Source organism: Stigmatopora nigra, chromosome 3 (genome assembly GCF_051989575.1).
Source record: "Stigmatopora nigra isolate UIUO_SnigA chromosome 3, RoL_Snig_1.1, whole genome shotgun sequence".
Taxonomy (NCBI): Eukaryota; Metazoa; Chordata; class Actinopteri; order Syngnathiformes; family Syngnathidae; genus Stigmatopora; species Stigmatopora nigra.
In genome coordinates, this window is record NC_135510.1 from 14,029,776 (window position 1) to 14,044,204 (window position 14,429).

The following is a 14,429-nucleotide window of genomic DNA, read 5'->3' on the forward strand; positions in this document are numbered from 1 at the left end:
TTCCAAGAATATAAATGAGTACCTTTAACGAGTATTTTGTGACTTTGTAACCACGGGATTACGCGTGCGATTTATTCTCAATGTATATATGTAATGTATAGTTATTTTATTATTATTTTCAACTTCCAAACACGTGGTCAAACGTGTATAGAGAACTAATTGCAATAAAAGTGTAATGGGAATCTGGCCGGGCGACTATTCGATTAACATAATATTATAGTCAACAAAGTGTGTACTCTAAAATAGCTACAAAAATTATAAATTTTCAGTCGATATTCTGAACGCCAGAGATACAATAAATCAAGTGTATGTACTGTATGTTAAAATATATTTGAATGTGTGTTGCCCTCCCCTACACAGGTGGCGCTGTTGGTGCCATTGTTTAGCCTTAGCTGCATTTTGGACCGGTGCGCGACGCGAGGAAGCAAATAGCAGAAAGTGCATACTAAACTTCTCTTCCTTGGATAATAGAACAGTTCACGCTTTATCAACCAAGGTATTATGAATATCTGATGTTACTGGAATAGCTAACGTTGCTTTAAACTTTGTGTTAAAAGTCTGAACAAGTTAATGTTTGGTTCCGCTCTCTTTAATTTAAGCCGCATGCTAGTTAGCTTAGCTTGGATAATGCAGATTCATTCTGTTGAGGTAGCTAGCTGTCATGTCTAAACAGAGCAAACTCATTTAAAATGTGTCGTGTTAGCCTTTTACAATCGTTAAATATGACAATATTCAAACGACGCAAACACTAATAGAGCTACAGATGTTTAGGCAAGCAAGTTAAACTGTTACTTATGTTTTCACTCTGATCGTTTGTCTGTTGTTTGCAGGGAAGGTCCCCGTTCACGAAAAAAATGGTAGGTTACATTTTTTATGGATTCATCAAGCATTTTTTTTCTGTCAGTGTACCAATTTCTCTTTCTATTTGTTTTTTTAAGTCTCGCAGATATGATTCCCGGACAACCATCTTTTCTCCTGAAGGCAAGACATGTCCTTTTATATAAGACCAATAACACATAAATCATTTAAAAACAACAACAAAAACATTTTTTTTAGAATTTGGCCCCTGTTTAGGTGATTTAGAGGTGTGGAATTCTAATGTGATCTCAATTTTTCTATATCTATTCAGGTTTTTTTTTTTGTAAAGTACACAGATATCCTATGTTGTTACTAGATGCACACAACTATGTAGTATGTAGAATTGAAGTCATTACATTGTATAGACAACAATATATGTGCTATTTCATCTGGGCAGAGTTCAATTAGTGTCCTACAAAGAAATATGTGCAGTTTTTTTTCTTTTTTCTAAGACAACAGGGGTCCTATAGCTAAAAAAACAATTAGATAAACAAAAACTCAGGTCATTTTTGGATCCTGGTCCCAAAAGTGTGTTAAAAACCTCATGTAGACCTAAAAAAAAAGTTTTGTTTCTCTATGCAATAATTGATTGCCTCTGAGATTTGAATTTTCTGGCTACTCTTTGAAAAGACGACTTTCTTTGCAATATGTAGGCCGCTTGTATCAAGTGGAATACGCCATGGAAGCCATCGGCCACGCCGGAACGTGTCTCGGGATTCTGGCAAACGACGGAGTGTTGTTAGCGGCAGAAAGACGCAACATTCACAAATTGTTGGACGAGGTCTTTTTCTCTGAGAAGATCTACAAGCTAAATGAGTGAGTGCAAAATCGCTCGTTACTCAACGCTATTGTGAGAATGTGACCCAGAGAAGACGTTTGATTTGTTTGAGTGATTTTCTTGTGCAGAGACATGGCGTGTAGCGTGGCAGGGATCACGTCAGATGCTAACGTACTGACCAACGAACTGCGCCTAATAGCGCAGAGGTGAGGATTTGGAGACAAAAAATGATTTCATCCTTACGTATCCCCTAATTGAGCACATTTGTTTTTCTTCAGGTATTTATTGCAGTACCAAGAGCCAATCCCCTGCGAGCAGTTGGTGACAGCACTGTGTGACATCAAACAGGCCTATACTCAGTTTGGAGGTATGATTTTTTTATTTTTTTTTATGTATCCCTATTTCCCCTCTTAAAAGTGACCATGCAATATTTTTTTCTATTATTATTTTTTTAAAATAACTGAGTGTCATTTTGTCAAATTTGCCAAACATTTGGCATTGAAAATGGCCAGAAGTTCCTTTTTATATTTTTTTATGTGGGTCTATGCAGGAGTAAATACATAGTTGATAAATAAATAATGAACTTGTGTCATTAAAAGGTTATTTTTCAATTATTTTTCTTGATTACAACCTTTATTTAATTTGTTTAGTTAAGCAGCAGCAATGAGTCAATAGATTGAATCAATATTGAACGTCCACAAGACATTTTTGTCAGTAGAATTCACTATGGATGTACAACATGCCAACTTTTTTGTCGTTGTTTGACGTCTTTGGATTCCCTTCCTAGGCAAACGGCCGTTTGGCGTGTCTCTCTTGTACATGGGCTGGGATAAACACTACGGCTTCCAGTTGTACCAAAGTGATCCGAGCGGCAACTACGGCGGCTGGAAGGCAACGTGCATTGGCAACAACAGCGCTGTAAGCTCTAATGTAGTAAATTTTCAGACCTATTTCAGTGATATTGATGCAAATTCTTGTTTTCCTTGGACCTCAGGCTGCTGTGTCCATGTTGAAGCAGGACTACAAAGAGGGAGAGATGATGCTCTCATCGGCTTTGGCTCTGGCTGTCAAAGTTCTCAACAAAACTATGGATGTTAGCAAGCTTTCTGCAGAGAAAGGTGAGCTTGAAGACCCCCCTTTTCACGTTTTACTTTACAGAATTTGATAGATTGGACTTTGTTGAGCCACAACCCCCTTTCTTTGAAAAAATAACCCTCTAAAAAAGCACCCAAAAAGTTTTATTCCAATATCAGTCTGAGATAATACCACAACATACACAGTGTTATGGTACTCCAGCCTCTAGTTTGAAATTATATGGTACAATTTCATGTTCTTGGGGATTTATGACCAACTTTATCATTATTGATAAAGTGCCAGTGACCAGTTTACTAGTTTGCGACTGTACAAACTTTCGTAATTTATTGTCATTGCGGTCCCGTTGCAGTTGAGATTGCTACCCTGACGCGGGAGGACGGCAAAACAAAGATCAAGGTGCTGAAACTAAAAGAGGTGGAAGAACTGATCAAGAAACACGAGGCTGAAGAAGCCAAGGCTGAGAAGGACAAAAAGGAGAAGGAGCAGAAAGAAAAGGATAAATAAACCAAATGACTTTTCTTTGCGCCTGATTCCCATGTATTGTCTGTTTTGTCTTTTACATTAAAAGTTTGGAAATGTTTATATTGTTTGGCTTTAGTGTGATGAATGTCGGATGAATTGTAGGAGTAGAAATGGACAGTATTGCATTCATTGCAAAATGTGTCATGTCTTTCTTTTACCACGCGATGGCAGCAGTGTTCAATCTGCAAATTTCCATAAAAACAGTTTTATTATACTTACAACTGTATGCATTTTGACAAGGAAATTTAAAAAGCATAAGGCTTTCTCACATTTTCGGGGACAGTGGACAGTGGTTCAAAAGTTCATATTTAAGACCTTTATCGTCTTGTACAGAAAGTAAATATTTTCAGTCATTAAACCATTTTACGTACAAATTATGACTTTTTTTAAAACCCTAGAAATATTTATTTGACCCTCCCAGCCAAAATGGATTGTAAGTTTAGCATCATCAATGTTACCCAATGAGTGCCTTGTAAGGATTTGAAAAAAGAAGTAAAGAAATGAAACTAAAAACAAAAGCCATGATGTCATCACAGTTTGACCTTCCGCTCAAATTCCGCACTTGACCCAAAAAAAAAAAAAAATGCTATGTATGCATTCTTGAAAGATGAAATTCAAAAGAAGTAAAACAATAAAAGCTGACATAACTCTAAGTTGAGGACTTCTAAGTGGAAAACTGGCTTTTACTGGACTTGAGTCCTTGCTTCCAAGGCCTGTGTAAATCAACGGCGCTAATTCATTGAAAGGCTCGAGGCAGTGAGGTCATGGTGTTCACATGAGCTCGAGTGGGAGGATCCTGGCATGTTGCGAGTGACGGAGCCCCCCCTTTGCACCTTCCTCAACACGGACCACCCCGTCCTTTGCTGTTTGTAAAAATATAACCATCACGCTGACTTTCATAACTCGCTTTCTTGTGGATGAGGTTCGTCGTTTGGCTTCTGGAAAGGCCTTCCACTGTAAAAGCGCGATGAAGCCACATCGGCGCGTCTGTCCTATTGTAAACATCGAACCCTGAAAAAGCGTTGGAATGTCTGCGCAGGGGGGGGGGGGTTCCTGGGAGGGCGAGGTCAGCTGAAGGCCAAGACAGGTGGTATACATCAGAATCAAGGCTGACATCTCAGCATTAACTAATCCAAACAAATGGCAGGCACTGTGTTGTCTTTCTGGTAATGGGAGGACGAGGAAAAGAGACTGGAAAGACAAAGAGTGGGGACGAGGTTGATGGGAACCGGTGGGAGTGATCCCATAATGCAATGCAATCATCTTGCTGTTTCATGGAGGGTTTCTTTTACCAAGAGCTTGATCTTAAACACAACAATTGGAGTTTTAAAAACTTCGTCTTGGTTCCATCTTACTGACTTTTCGGTATATGAAGTCAGGGGTCACTGCGGACAATATTGTTCAAGAAAGAAAGGCATTTATCTTGCATGAAACATCAAATGAATAAAATGTTAAAAATAAAATTCAATTCAAATGGCAAGACAGTAGTCATGACCTCCAAAACACTACTGGTTATTGTATAAACATTTTCTTCTTCTTTTTTCAGCCTGCCATGATCATTTTTCACTGCCAATGACGGCCAAGCATTTCCAAAACATTTTAACTAAGGGACCACTTTAACAAATGAAAATTGAAGGACTTCAAGATGGCCACTCAACATTCAATCAATTTTGACTGGAAGAGTCTAGTCCTCCCAGTTAAAATAAATTGGGTGTAAATATCAGTGTCAATGATGAATGAGTTAAATGAGGTCTCTAAAGAACAAAAGAACAAAAAAAACATAAACTTCATGTACTGTATTCTCAAACAGGATCTTCCATGCAGATATGAATTTCAAGTCCAAGTAAAATGGTTACTTTTGCTGATATGACTCACTCAATGACATTCCTCCCATGCATGGATACATTTCAAGGTCAACAAGCAAAACCGACTCCTAAATATTTTGGAGGGCCACTTTCAAAGTCAGTGGTCCATTGGACTGTTTTCCAAACTAGGAATGAACCTTTTTCTGATTACATACTGAATGGTTTCAACAGTAGATATTTAGATATCAAACTCATGAATCAACATTTACTGCTTCAATAATAACACCATCTGTGAATTTCCTTTGTCTTCTTTTTAATAAGTACATTTTACTTATTGCCTTTTGTTTTAATGTCAAAGTTCTGGGCTAAAAGTATGCAAAGACTTTTATTTGTTTGATAAAAATGACCATCTTAAGTAGAACTAGTAGTAGTAGATATTTAGATATTAAACTCTTGTGACTATACCTTTGAGAGCTGGTTTCAACAGTACTTAGATGTTAAACAGTACTTAGATATTAACCTCTCTCTCTCATTAAACAAAAGTAGATATTTAGAAATTAAACTCTTGTTGAGGGCTGTTTTCAACAGTACTTACTCTCTGTCACCATTTGACTGGCGACCAAATGACCGAAAACCAACAGGGACCAAACATCCGGCGACCAAAAGACCGGGCGACCAAACGTCCGGCGACCAAACGTCCGGTGACCAAACATCCGAGCGACCAAACGTCCGGGCGACCAAACGTCCGGGCGACCAAACGTCCGGTGACCAAACGTCCGGTGACCAAACATCAGGGCGACCAAACATCCGGGCGACCAAACGTCCGGGCGACCAAACGTCCGGCTGACCAAACGTCCGGTGACCAAACGTCTAGCCAGGTGTATGGGAAGGCATTATATGGGAAGACTGAAGAAAAAATGGACATAGAGTAATTTGTTTTTCTTGTGAGAACTGTAATTCCTTTAAGGCACAGAGTAGTGCCTTTCTATTTAAATCTCTCAGTGCATTTGACCTTAACGGGAAAAGAGCCGCGATACAGTCTTCTCATCCATGTCGTTTTGGAAGCAGCAATGCTTGACATCACTGGCTGACTTCACCATAAATGGAGCTGAGTTTTAGTAAACACGACTTGCAAGTCGTGCTCAGCTCAGCGCCTCTTACGAGCACTATATATGAAGCTTGTGTTTTTGTTGGCACGCTCATGAGCTTCTTGTGCGTGTTGCTGTAATTATGTTCTGTTTAGGTTTAATATCCTTTTGTTTGCAAAATAGCCAGAATTAACAGTTCTTATTCTGCAAACTGTAATTATCAGAATGATTCATGTTTTGTGTTTTTTGTTTTCGTTTTTATGAAGCTGTTTGACACTGTATTAATATACACCAAAGAGCATGCATTCTCTCTTTATGATGATAATAATTTTCCATTTTGATTTAAACTGTTGAGGTCATCTTTTTCTGTCAAATAATCAGAATAATTTCAGACCACATTTGTATTTTTGGGAGTTACTGATTTAAAAGTGGACTTTCATCCTGGGGATTTTCATTGTTGTTTTAAAAGGATTGCAAAAGCTTGTCTTTGCTCTCCTAATAAGGACTGTGCAGCCGTTCAGTCTTTTTGTCTTTCAGGCTCCCAATTAAAAGGAACAATATGTAAGATGTGCACTTCAATTATTAATTAAACGGCCCTAATATTCCAATAGATGATAAACACTTTTTAATACTAACATGGCCTAGTGGATGAGTGGTTGGTGTGTCGGGCCCACAGAAGGCAACTGGGTTCAAATCCAGGTCGGTCCACCTGTGTGAAGTTTGTGTGGGTTTCCTCCGGGTACTCCGCTTTCCTCCCACATTCTAAAGACATGCATGGTAGGTTGATTGGACACTCTAAATTGCCCCTAGGTTTGAGTATGAGCGTGAATAGTTGTTTGTCTCCTTGTGCCGCTGCCTCTAGCCTGAAGTCAGCTGTGATGGGCTCCAGCACCCCCTGCGACACCAGTGAGGATAAAGCGGTTCAGAGATGAGATGAGATGACCCAATGAACGCTGTCTCTGTCATCAAGCGGTCAATTGACCCTCCTTCACTCCTCAACTAACCCTGACCTCTGCACCACATTCCTGGGCTTTTTCCAAGACAAGCTTAAAAAACACTTAAAACATTTCCAGACTCTACCCATCACTCAATGATTCTGTAGTGGATATTCATTCTTGCCTTATTTAATTCTACTACTGCAGCAGGTTTGTTTGGGTGCCTCATCAAGTGTTGGACAAGTACAAATATATATATATTTTTCCATTCTTTTACAAAAATGATATAGGGTTTTTATATATATATATATATATATATATATATATATATATATATATATATATATATATATATATATATATATATATATATATATATATATATATATATATATATATATATATATATATATATATATATATATATATATATCTATATATATATATATATATATCTATATATATATATATCTATATATATATATATATATATATATATATATATATATATATATATATATATATATATATATATATATATATATATATATATATATATATATATATATATATATATATATATATATATATATATATATATATATATATATATATATATATATATTTATATATATATATTAGGTGCAACTTATAGTTCGAAAAATATGCTCGTTACTTTTGGGTCTATAGCCCGTCTTGAGTGCATTATTGTCCCGACAGCCGATTCCTTAAAGCGTGAGATAACACCCATTCAGGGAATCAAGCCACCCTCATGTGGCTATGTGCCAAAGATGGCCTTAGATACATTGTAATTGTCTAGCCCAAAAGTTTCCAAGGAGAACTTTTGTACGGCACTCACATCCGTTGTCTCAATTAGAGCATCTCCTCCGACTCCATTTGGCTAAAACTCCTCCTCAAAATCAGTCTGTTGCATTTTTGATAAGACATGAACCCTGAAAACAGCGGGTGGCATCTAAATTATGCAATCGTTGGCATCCTCTTAGGAGCTAAAGTAGAGTTGGCCTGACTTGTCAGAGAGAACGGGCCCTGACAGGCCTGAGCGAGGGGCTGCGGGTGTAGTGGTGAGCATGCATTATGTATGCCGCTAAGTTGGCCTCAGATGCAGCAGCTGAGTGGAGGTGATGGAGGGCGTTGGGGTAGTGCCAGCCCATTGGCTGCCTGCAGGTAATGCACTTCACTTTCCCCCCCTCAACATATACACCCCATCCCTACGCGCTCCCCCATTACTGGGCCTGGTCTCTCAGTGCAGCACCTGTCACCGAACTAAAACAGCCACTCTCCTAAATAAAACCTACACGGGAGTGCGCTGAGAATGACTAAAAACTGTAAAAGACTTTACTTTCTTCTTGGAATGTCGCTTCAAACTGCACTTTGCAAATTCTATTTCAGCATGTACTATTTGTTTGAAAGAGCCTTTTGTGATCACACTGTATACAAAGATAGAACCTAACTGCGGAGTTGCAATAAGTGATTCGCTAGTTTTAACAAGACGGCCCAGTGGGTGAGTGGTTAGCACATCCTGTGTTCGAATCCAGGTCAGTATAACTGTGTGGAGTTTGCATGTTCTTCCCGGGCCTTGGTGGGTTTAATCCAGGTACTCCGGGTCCTCCCACATTCCAAAAACATGCATTGTAGGCTGATTTGACACTCTAAATTGCCCATATGTATGAGTGTGAGTCTGAATGGTTGTCCGTCTCCTCGTGCCCTGTGATTGGCTGGCCACCGATTCAGGATTTTCCCTGCCTCTGGCCTGAAGTCAGTTCGGATAGGCTCCATCACCCTCTGTGATCCTTGTGAGGATAAAGTGTTTCAGAAATTGAATGAATAGTTTTAACAAAGATTGTAGGAATGCAGGTTCTTCTCTTTGAAAGGAAATGCTATTAATTGTACAGACAAGGCATTTTATACAATTAAAATGTCGCTACTGGGCTGTTAAAATTGAAGCACTTTTTCTCATGTCAGACACATAGAAAACAAAAAATGGCTGTGTATTTTTGTTTCACGCTGTCGTTTCAGAACTTCGGCCAGACAGATTCACGTTTCAAATCATTTCCACATGCCAGAGTGTGTTTTTTTTCCCACATGCTTTGGCTTCCAGCCACATTTAAAAAAACAAAACACTCATGTTAGTTAGTCTGATAATAAACCCTTATATAGTGTAAGGTGGCATGGTGGAGAAGGGTTAGCACGTCTGCTTCACAGTTCTTAGATTCGCAGTGGGTTCCTGTGTGGAGTTTGTATATGTGTGGGTTTTCTTTGGGTACTCCGGTTTCCTCCCACATACCCAAGGGTGTCCCCTGCCCACTTCCCGTAGTTGGCTGAGATAGGTTCAAGCACCCCTCTGACCCTTGTGAAGATAGATGAAATAGAAAATGAATGAATCATACAAAATAGTGTTGTCAAACTTGTGGTTTAGGGGCCAATTGCAAGTCATGAGACAATATTTTGCTGCACCCATTTGACCGTGATCCTATCCTAAACTCTTTTGAATATAATTTTGAGAGCTGGTTTCAACAGTACTTAGATATTAAACAGTGCTTAGATATTAACCTCTCTCTCTCATGAATCAACGGTAGATATTTAGATATTAAACTCTTGTTGAGAGCTGTTTTCAACAGTACTTACTCTCTGTCACCATTTGACTGGCGTCCAAAAGACCGGGGACCAACGGGGACCAAACGTCCGGCGACCAAACATCCGGGCGACTAAACGTCCAGCGACCAAACATCCGGGCGACTTAACGTCCGGCGACCAAACATCCGAGTACCGCCCCTCTCGGTTAAAATGATTGGACGTTTACTGCCGCAAATTACTGTTTTCAATATAATTTTCTACCAAAATACATACTTTGGGCTGCCAGCGAATATTTTAACAGTTAAATACTCGAATAAATAAGCTAAATACTCCTCTTTTGATCACCGTCAGTATTTTCTTGATGAATGTGATCTTTCAAAATTCATTCATCACAGTCAGTATTTTCTTGATGAATGTGATCTTTCAAAATTCTTGGGCACTGGGTCATGAACGCAAACGTGTGAAGTTACGAACTGAAGCAAGAGTTGGCTGTTTCACCATTTGTCCCCCCTATTGTGTGTGACCTCAACATATTCTGTGTGTAAGAATGGAGAAAGAATATGAAACATTTTATGCCAGATGGCTGCAGCATGCCTGCACAACTCACTGATAACAAAAACAATGGCAAAGATTACAAGCTTCTTATTTAACTATTTCTACACTGTTTGTTCTGTGAACATTGTCTCTAGTTTTCAGTCCATTTTTCAGGTTTTTTTCAGTAGCTGTGGCTGATATGAGGAGCATCATTAGTGTGTATGATTTTTTCTTCCCCTTTCAAACACAAATCATGACTTTAAAATGAATCTTACAGTATATTCATTTAACTCATAAGGGGCTACAGAAGGCACTAGACGTCCAATCCATTTTGACTGAACTCTCATTTATTTGGGCCTCCTAGTAAAAATGAATTGGACATCTAGCACTGTCATTGGCTATAAAAGACACGCCTTCACAGTCAGTCCTTCCAGTTTAAAAGTGAGCTAACACCAATCGCCATTTCTGGCTTGGAATTAGTTGAATACTATGAAAAAGATCCTTTTGGAGCCTTGGAGCAATATCAAGTGTATATTTCTCCTTTTGTTCATTTGAATTTAGCTTTCATCAACATTGTATTCGTTTATAGTGTATTCATGAATATTCATTCATTCATTTTCCAAAGAAGGGTCGCAGAGGGTGCTGGAGACTATCCCAGCCACCCTGAATAGGTGGCAATCGCAGGGAGTTTTCAACCAGCCTACACTGCATGTTTTTGGGATGTGGGTGTAAACCAGAGTACCTGGGGAAAACCCACACAAGCCCGGGGAGAACATGTAAACTACATACAGTGAGGACCCGAGTGGGATCGAACCCTCGACCCCAGAATGATTAAAGGCCTAAGTGGAAACTTTGCAATAGCTGTCTACTGTCCATGAAAGTGTTATTGTGAAGGTTAGCATGTACAATGAATTTGTGATTAAAATGTATGTTGTTTTTGATTTATGTATTTGATTGGTAGAGCTAGACAAAAGTCGTGCTGAAAATACACTGAAGATTCAACTTAATGTGCTTTGTTGACTAGATAATATGATTCATGCTGGTTGAAAGTCTAATCAAGCATTGGAAGGGAAAAAGAGGTAGAAACAAAAATAGCGCTTTTGGACTTAGCCATTGGGAGGTAAATATTTTATGACACCACGACTCCAATCAAAAACAACTTGGCTCTTGAAAAATTAAAATTAATTAACTACATCATTTCATCTGCTTCATTAAAAAAATGTGGACAAATAATCGCATCTGTACATGAGGAAAATGATGTTATCCATCATTGTGGAGCACTCTTGGTGAAGTTTCACTGCAGGGAAATCCCTCTGGAAATGCACAATTCTCAGCTGAGTCGCTAACCAAGTTTAATATTTGATGAAATTACTTCTGCTCACTGCTTCTGCTCTCCTACTTCTGCCTTACTAATTCAGCCATCTTTGTCGGTCCTTTTTGTAAATGATTGTGTCTCTGCTTTGTAATGAATGACAATTTCAATGTTGTCAGTTGTTGCAATGTGATTTAGTAAGTAGAGGTGTACTTTATATGTAAATTCTCTTCTATTAAAATGACTTATTTGTAGTCAGGTATCAAAAGACTTAAAAACACCATTGTCTGTTATATACGCATCAGTCAAAACAAATAATTTATGATATTTGTCATCTGAAAATGTCGGTATCAGTTTAACACTAAACCCCCGTTCGAGATGAGAATTCTTTAAGCATGACATAACTTCAGTGGTTTAGAATAGAGAACAACAAAACACTGTAGCATGTGAGCATACTATGTAAAACCACTGTACTTTACCATTAAAAGGACACGACTGTTTAATAAAACGGGGAGATTAGATAGTTGAACTTTATGTTCTTTACTAGATTGTAATCAATTACAAATGCCACACTCCAAACTCGACTTTTATGGGTCGTCGTTTGGAGTAAAAGCCCAATGTTTATGCGGCAAGGACTGATTTAGTGTCTCTGAATGGCGGGCCTGCGTCCTGCTGCTATTAGGTGTCTTGTTATTGTATTTTGGACAAGAACCATGCCTCGGCCCAGTGCTGCTCAAGACGGAACAGGAGAATGTGTGATGAACTTGTTTAGTTTGGAGGGTCGTGATTGATGCTCCGTGGCATTTAGGAGATTTAGCTTGTAATAATTTATGTAGCTGCAAGCCTGATGTTAGTCCGGAATCTGTCTTCCAAAAGTATAAATAGAAATTCATACTATTTTTGGTTCAGATTGAAAATATTTTGAGAGATCGCAGGTACATGCACTTGTCAAATGAATGCATGGGTCTCATACCTGGAGATAACCCTAAAACTAAGTATTTTAGTTCTCACTTGAATATTTCCTGAGAAGGTGAAATATCTGATGATAATAATATTGTCTTAAAACCCTTTCTGCACCTCAGTCAGATTCCATTCATGTATTTTATCATGCTACTTACTTCTACAGTCCATTTCTTTCTTGGACAGATGCTGAAACTTAATGGAATCACTGAAATGTTTGTACCTCCTGATTGAACAAGGCACACAAATATGTTTATTATTGCACCTATAGTGTACTGAGAAAAAAAATATATATAAACTTAACACTGAATTAATATACTCTGCCATGGTCCATCCATCCATTTCCGTCCTTTCAGTGTGTGTACAAACGGCCTTCGTCTTCATATCAAGTTAACACAACACGAGGCACCAGTTGTGTTGACAAAACTCAAGTGAGGTCAATTTTATAAATCCTCCATATAAAAAAAAAATCACTATGCAACATCAGGATGCTGCTGCTGTTGCTGTTGTTTTGGATATACAGTCGTACCCCTACCTACGGAATTAATTGGTTTTATTTTCGTTACTTGAACATTTTGTAAGTAGTGGTGTACTTTATATGTAAATTCTGTGATCCGTTCCACAGTCTTCACACAACTACCAACTAAACCCTTCAAAATTGGTTTCCCAAAGTTGGCCAATTTGCTTGAAATATGTAAAGAAACAAACAAAAATGAGAGAAAATTATAAGGAAATTATTTATTAATGTCTTAAAATAAATAAAGGATATAGAAATGTGCCCTGTGTCACTGAAATAGTTCCCTCTGTGGCCATAAACGTACTATCTATATTTGTTCGCCAGATGGCGTTTGGCTGAAAGCCGTCCACTTTGTAGTACATTTTAGACTTTTGCGTGTGTCCTATGTGTGTGAGAGAGTGCCGCATTGCATTTGTGTGGATTTTAATCGCATAATAAGGTGAATTCAAAATAAGATAATGGATAAAGAAATGCATTTATTTTTGGGGGATTTCATAATTTGGATCTTTTTCTTATCTCGAGTCACTCATTGCAATATAAAAAAATTGTAACCTGAAACTTTTGTACCTAGAGGTATTCGGAAGTAGAGGTATGAGCGTACTACAATGTCAATATGTCAGAATGGGATTGAATTGAATTTGAAATGAGATTTTCTCAGTATCATCTGATGTTGATTAGGCTGCAAAACTATTTCACAGTTGTTATGAAGCCTTGTGTTTACAAGTGGGTGGCGGGTGGTTTACATTCCGCAGCTTCTCCCCAAACAACTGAACGCGTGCACATCTGTGCACTGAGCCAAAGTGTCCAAACATCAGGGAGATCTGCTGGAGTATTGGGTGCCTGCAGGCCCACTCCATCGTCAGTGGCACCACATTTCCTGTCTAGGACTAAATGTATTTGGACATAAACCGTCCCTGTGCAAGATTCGTCTATGAATGCAAACACAAAGCGTGGGTGTAAGTTAGAAAACATAACTGAGCACAATAACCCAATTGTTTTTCTTGGATTTTACTTTTTACAAGGAGTATATTTATCAGTAAGTATTCACTCTTTACAGGATTTTGGACAATAGTTTTTGGATCATCACACAAAAGGCAGAAGAAACGTTTTTTCTCTTTTTCTGGAATAAAATACACTACTAATAATACAAGAAAGGAAGATGCAAATTGCCTGAGACAATGATCAAGACGTAAAAAGAGTAACCAAATGCATAAATATTCTTAGAACTTGATAATGTATCTCGCCCAAAGTTCCTCAACCATTTCCCTGCTCAATTATGCTCCTTTCCTCCCCTGCATCATTATGTTGTTTTCTCTCATTTTGGCGTTTCCCACCCACCCACTGAACGTCCCCCAGAGAAGCTTGCACAACTCTCACATCCCTTCAGTGTCTGCTAGCTGGGAATCTGCTGCCCTTTGGTTTAAACGGCA

The 14,429-nt window shown here is 38.4% G+C and overlaps 1 protein-coding gene across 1 annotated transcript; it reads left to right on the forward strand.

Annotated features, from left to right (window-relative positions):
- The first annotated feature begins 367 nt into the window (after window positions 1–367).
- psma4 (proteasome 20S subunit alpha 4) lies at window positions 368–3,311 on the forward strand. The gene is made up of 9 exons (XM_077713071.1): window positions 368–496; window positions 831–857; window positions 939–981; window positions 1,512–1,674; window positions 1,765–1,842; window positions 1,915–2,003; window positions 2,424–2,554; window positions 2,631–2,754; window positions 3,081–3,311. The coding sequence occupies exons 2-9, from the start codon at window positions 855–857 to the stop codon at window positions 3,233–3,235; spliced, it is 786 nt and encodes a 261-aa protein (XP_077569197.1). The 5' UTR covers window positions 368–496; window positions 831–854; the 3' UTR covers window positions 3,236–3,311.
- Window positions 3,312–14,429: the final 11,118 nt, after the last annotated feature.

What these genes read in the sequence shown, in the direction of transcription:
- psma4 (XM_077713071.1), top strand. An exon ending in AAGATCTACAAGCTAAATGA is followed by an intron (nt 1,675 to 1,764) that starts GTGAGTGCAAAA and finishes TTTCTTGTGCAG; the next exon opens with AGACATGGCGTGTAGCGTGG. An exon ending in CTGCGCCTAATAGCGCAGAG is followed by an intron (nt 1,843 to 1,914) that starts GTGAGGATTTGG and finishes GTTTTTCTTCAG; the next exon opens with GTATTTATTGCAGTACCAAG.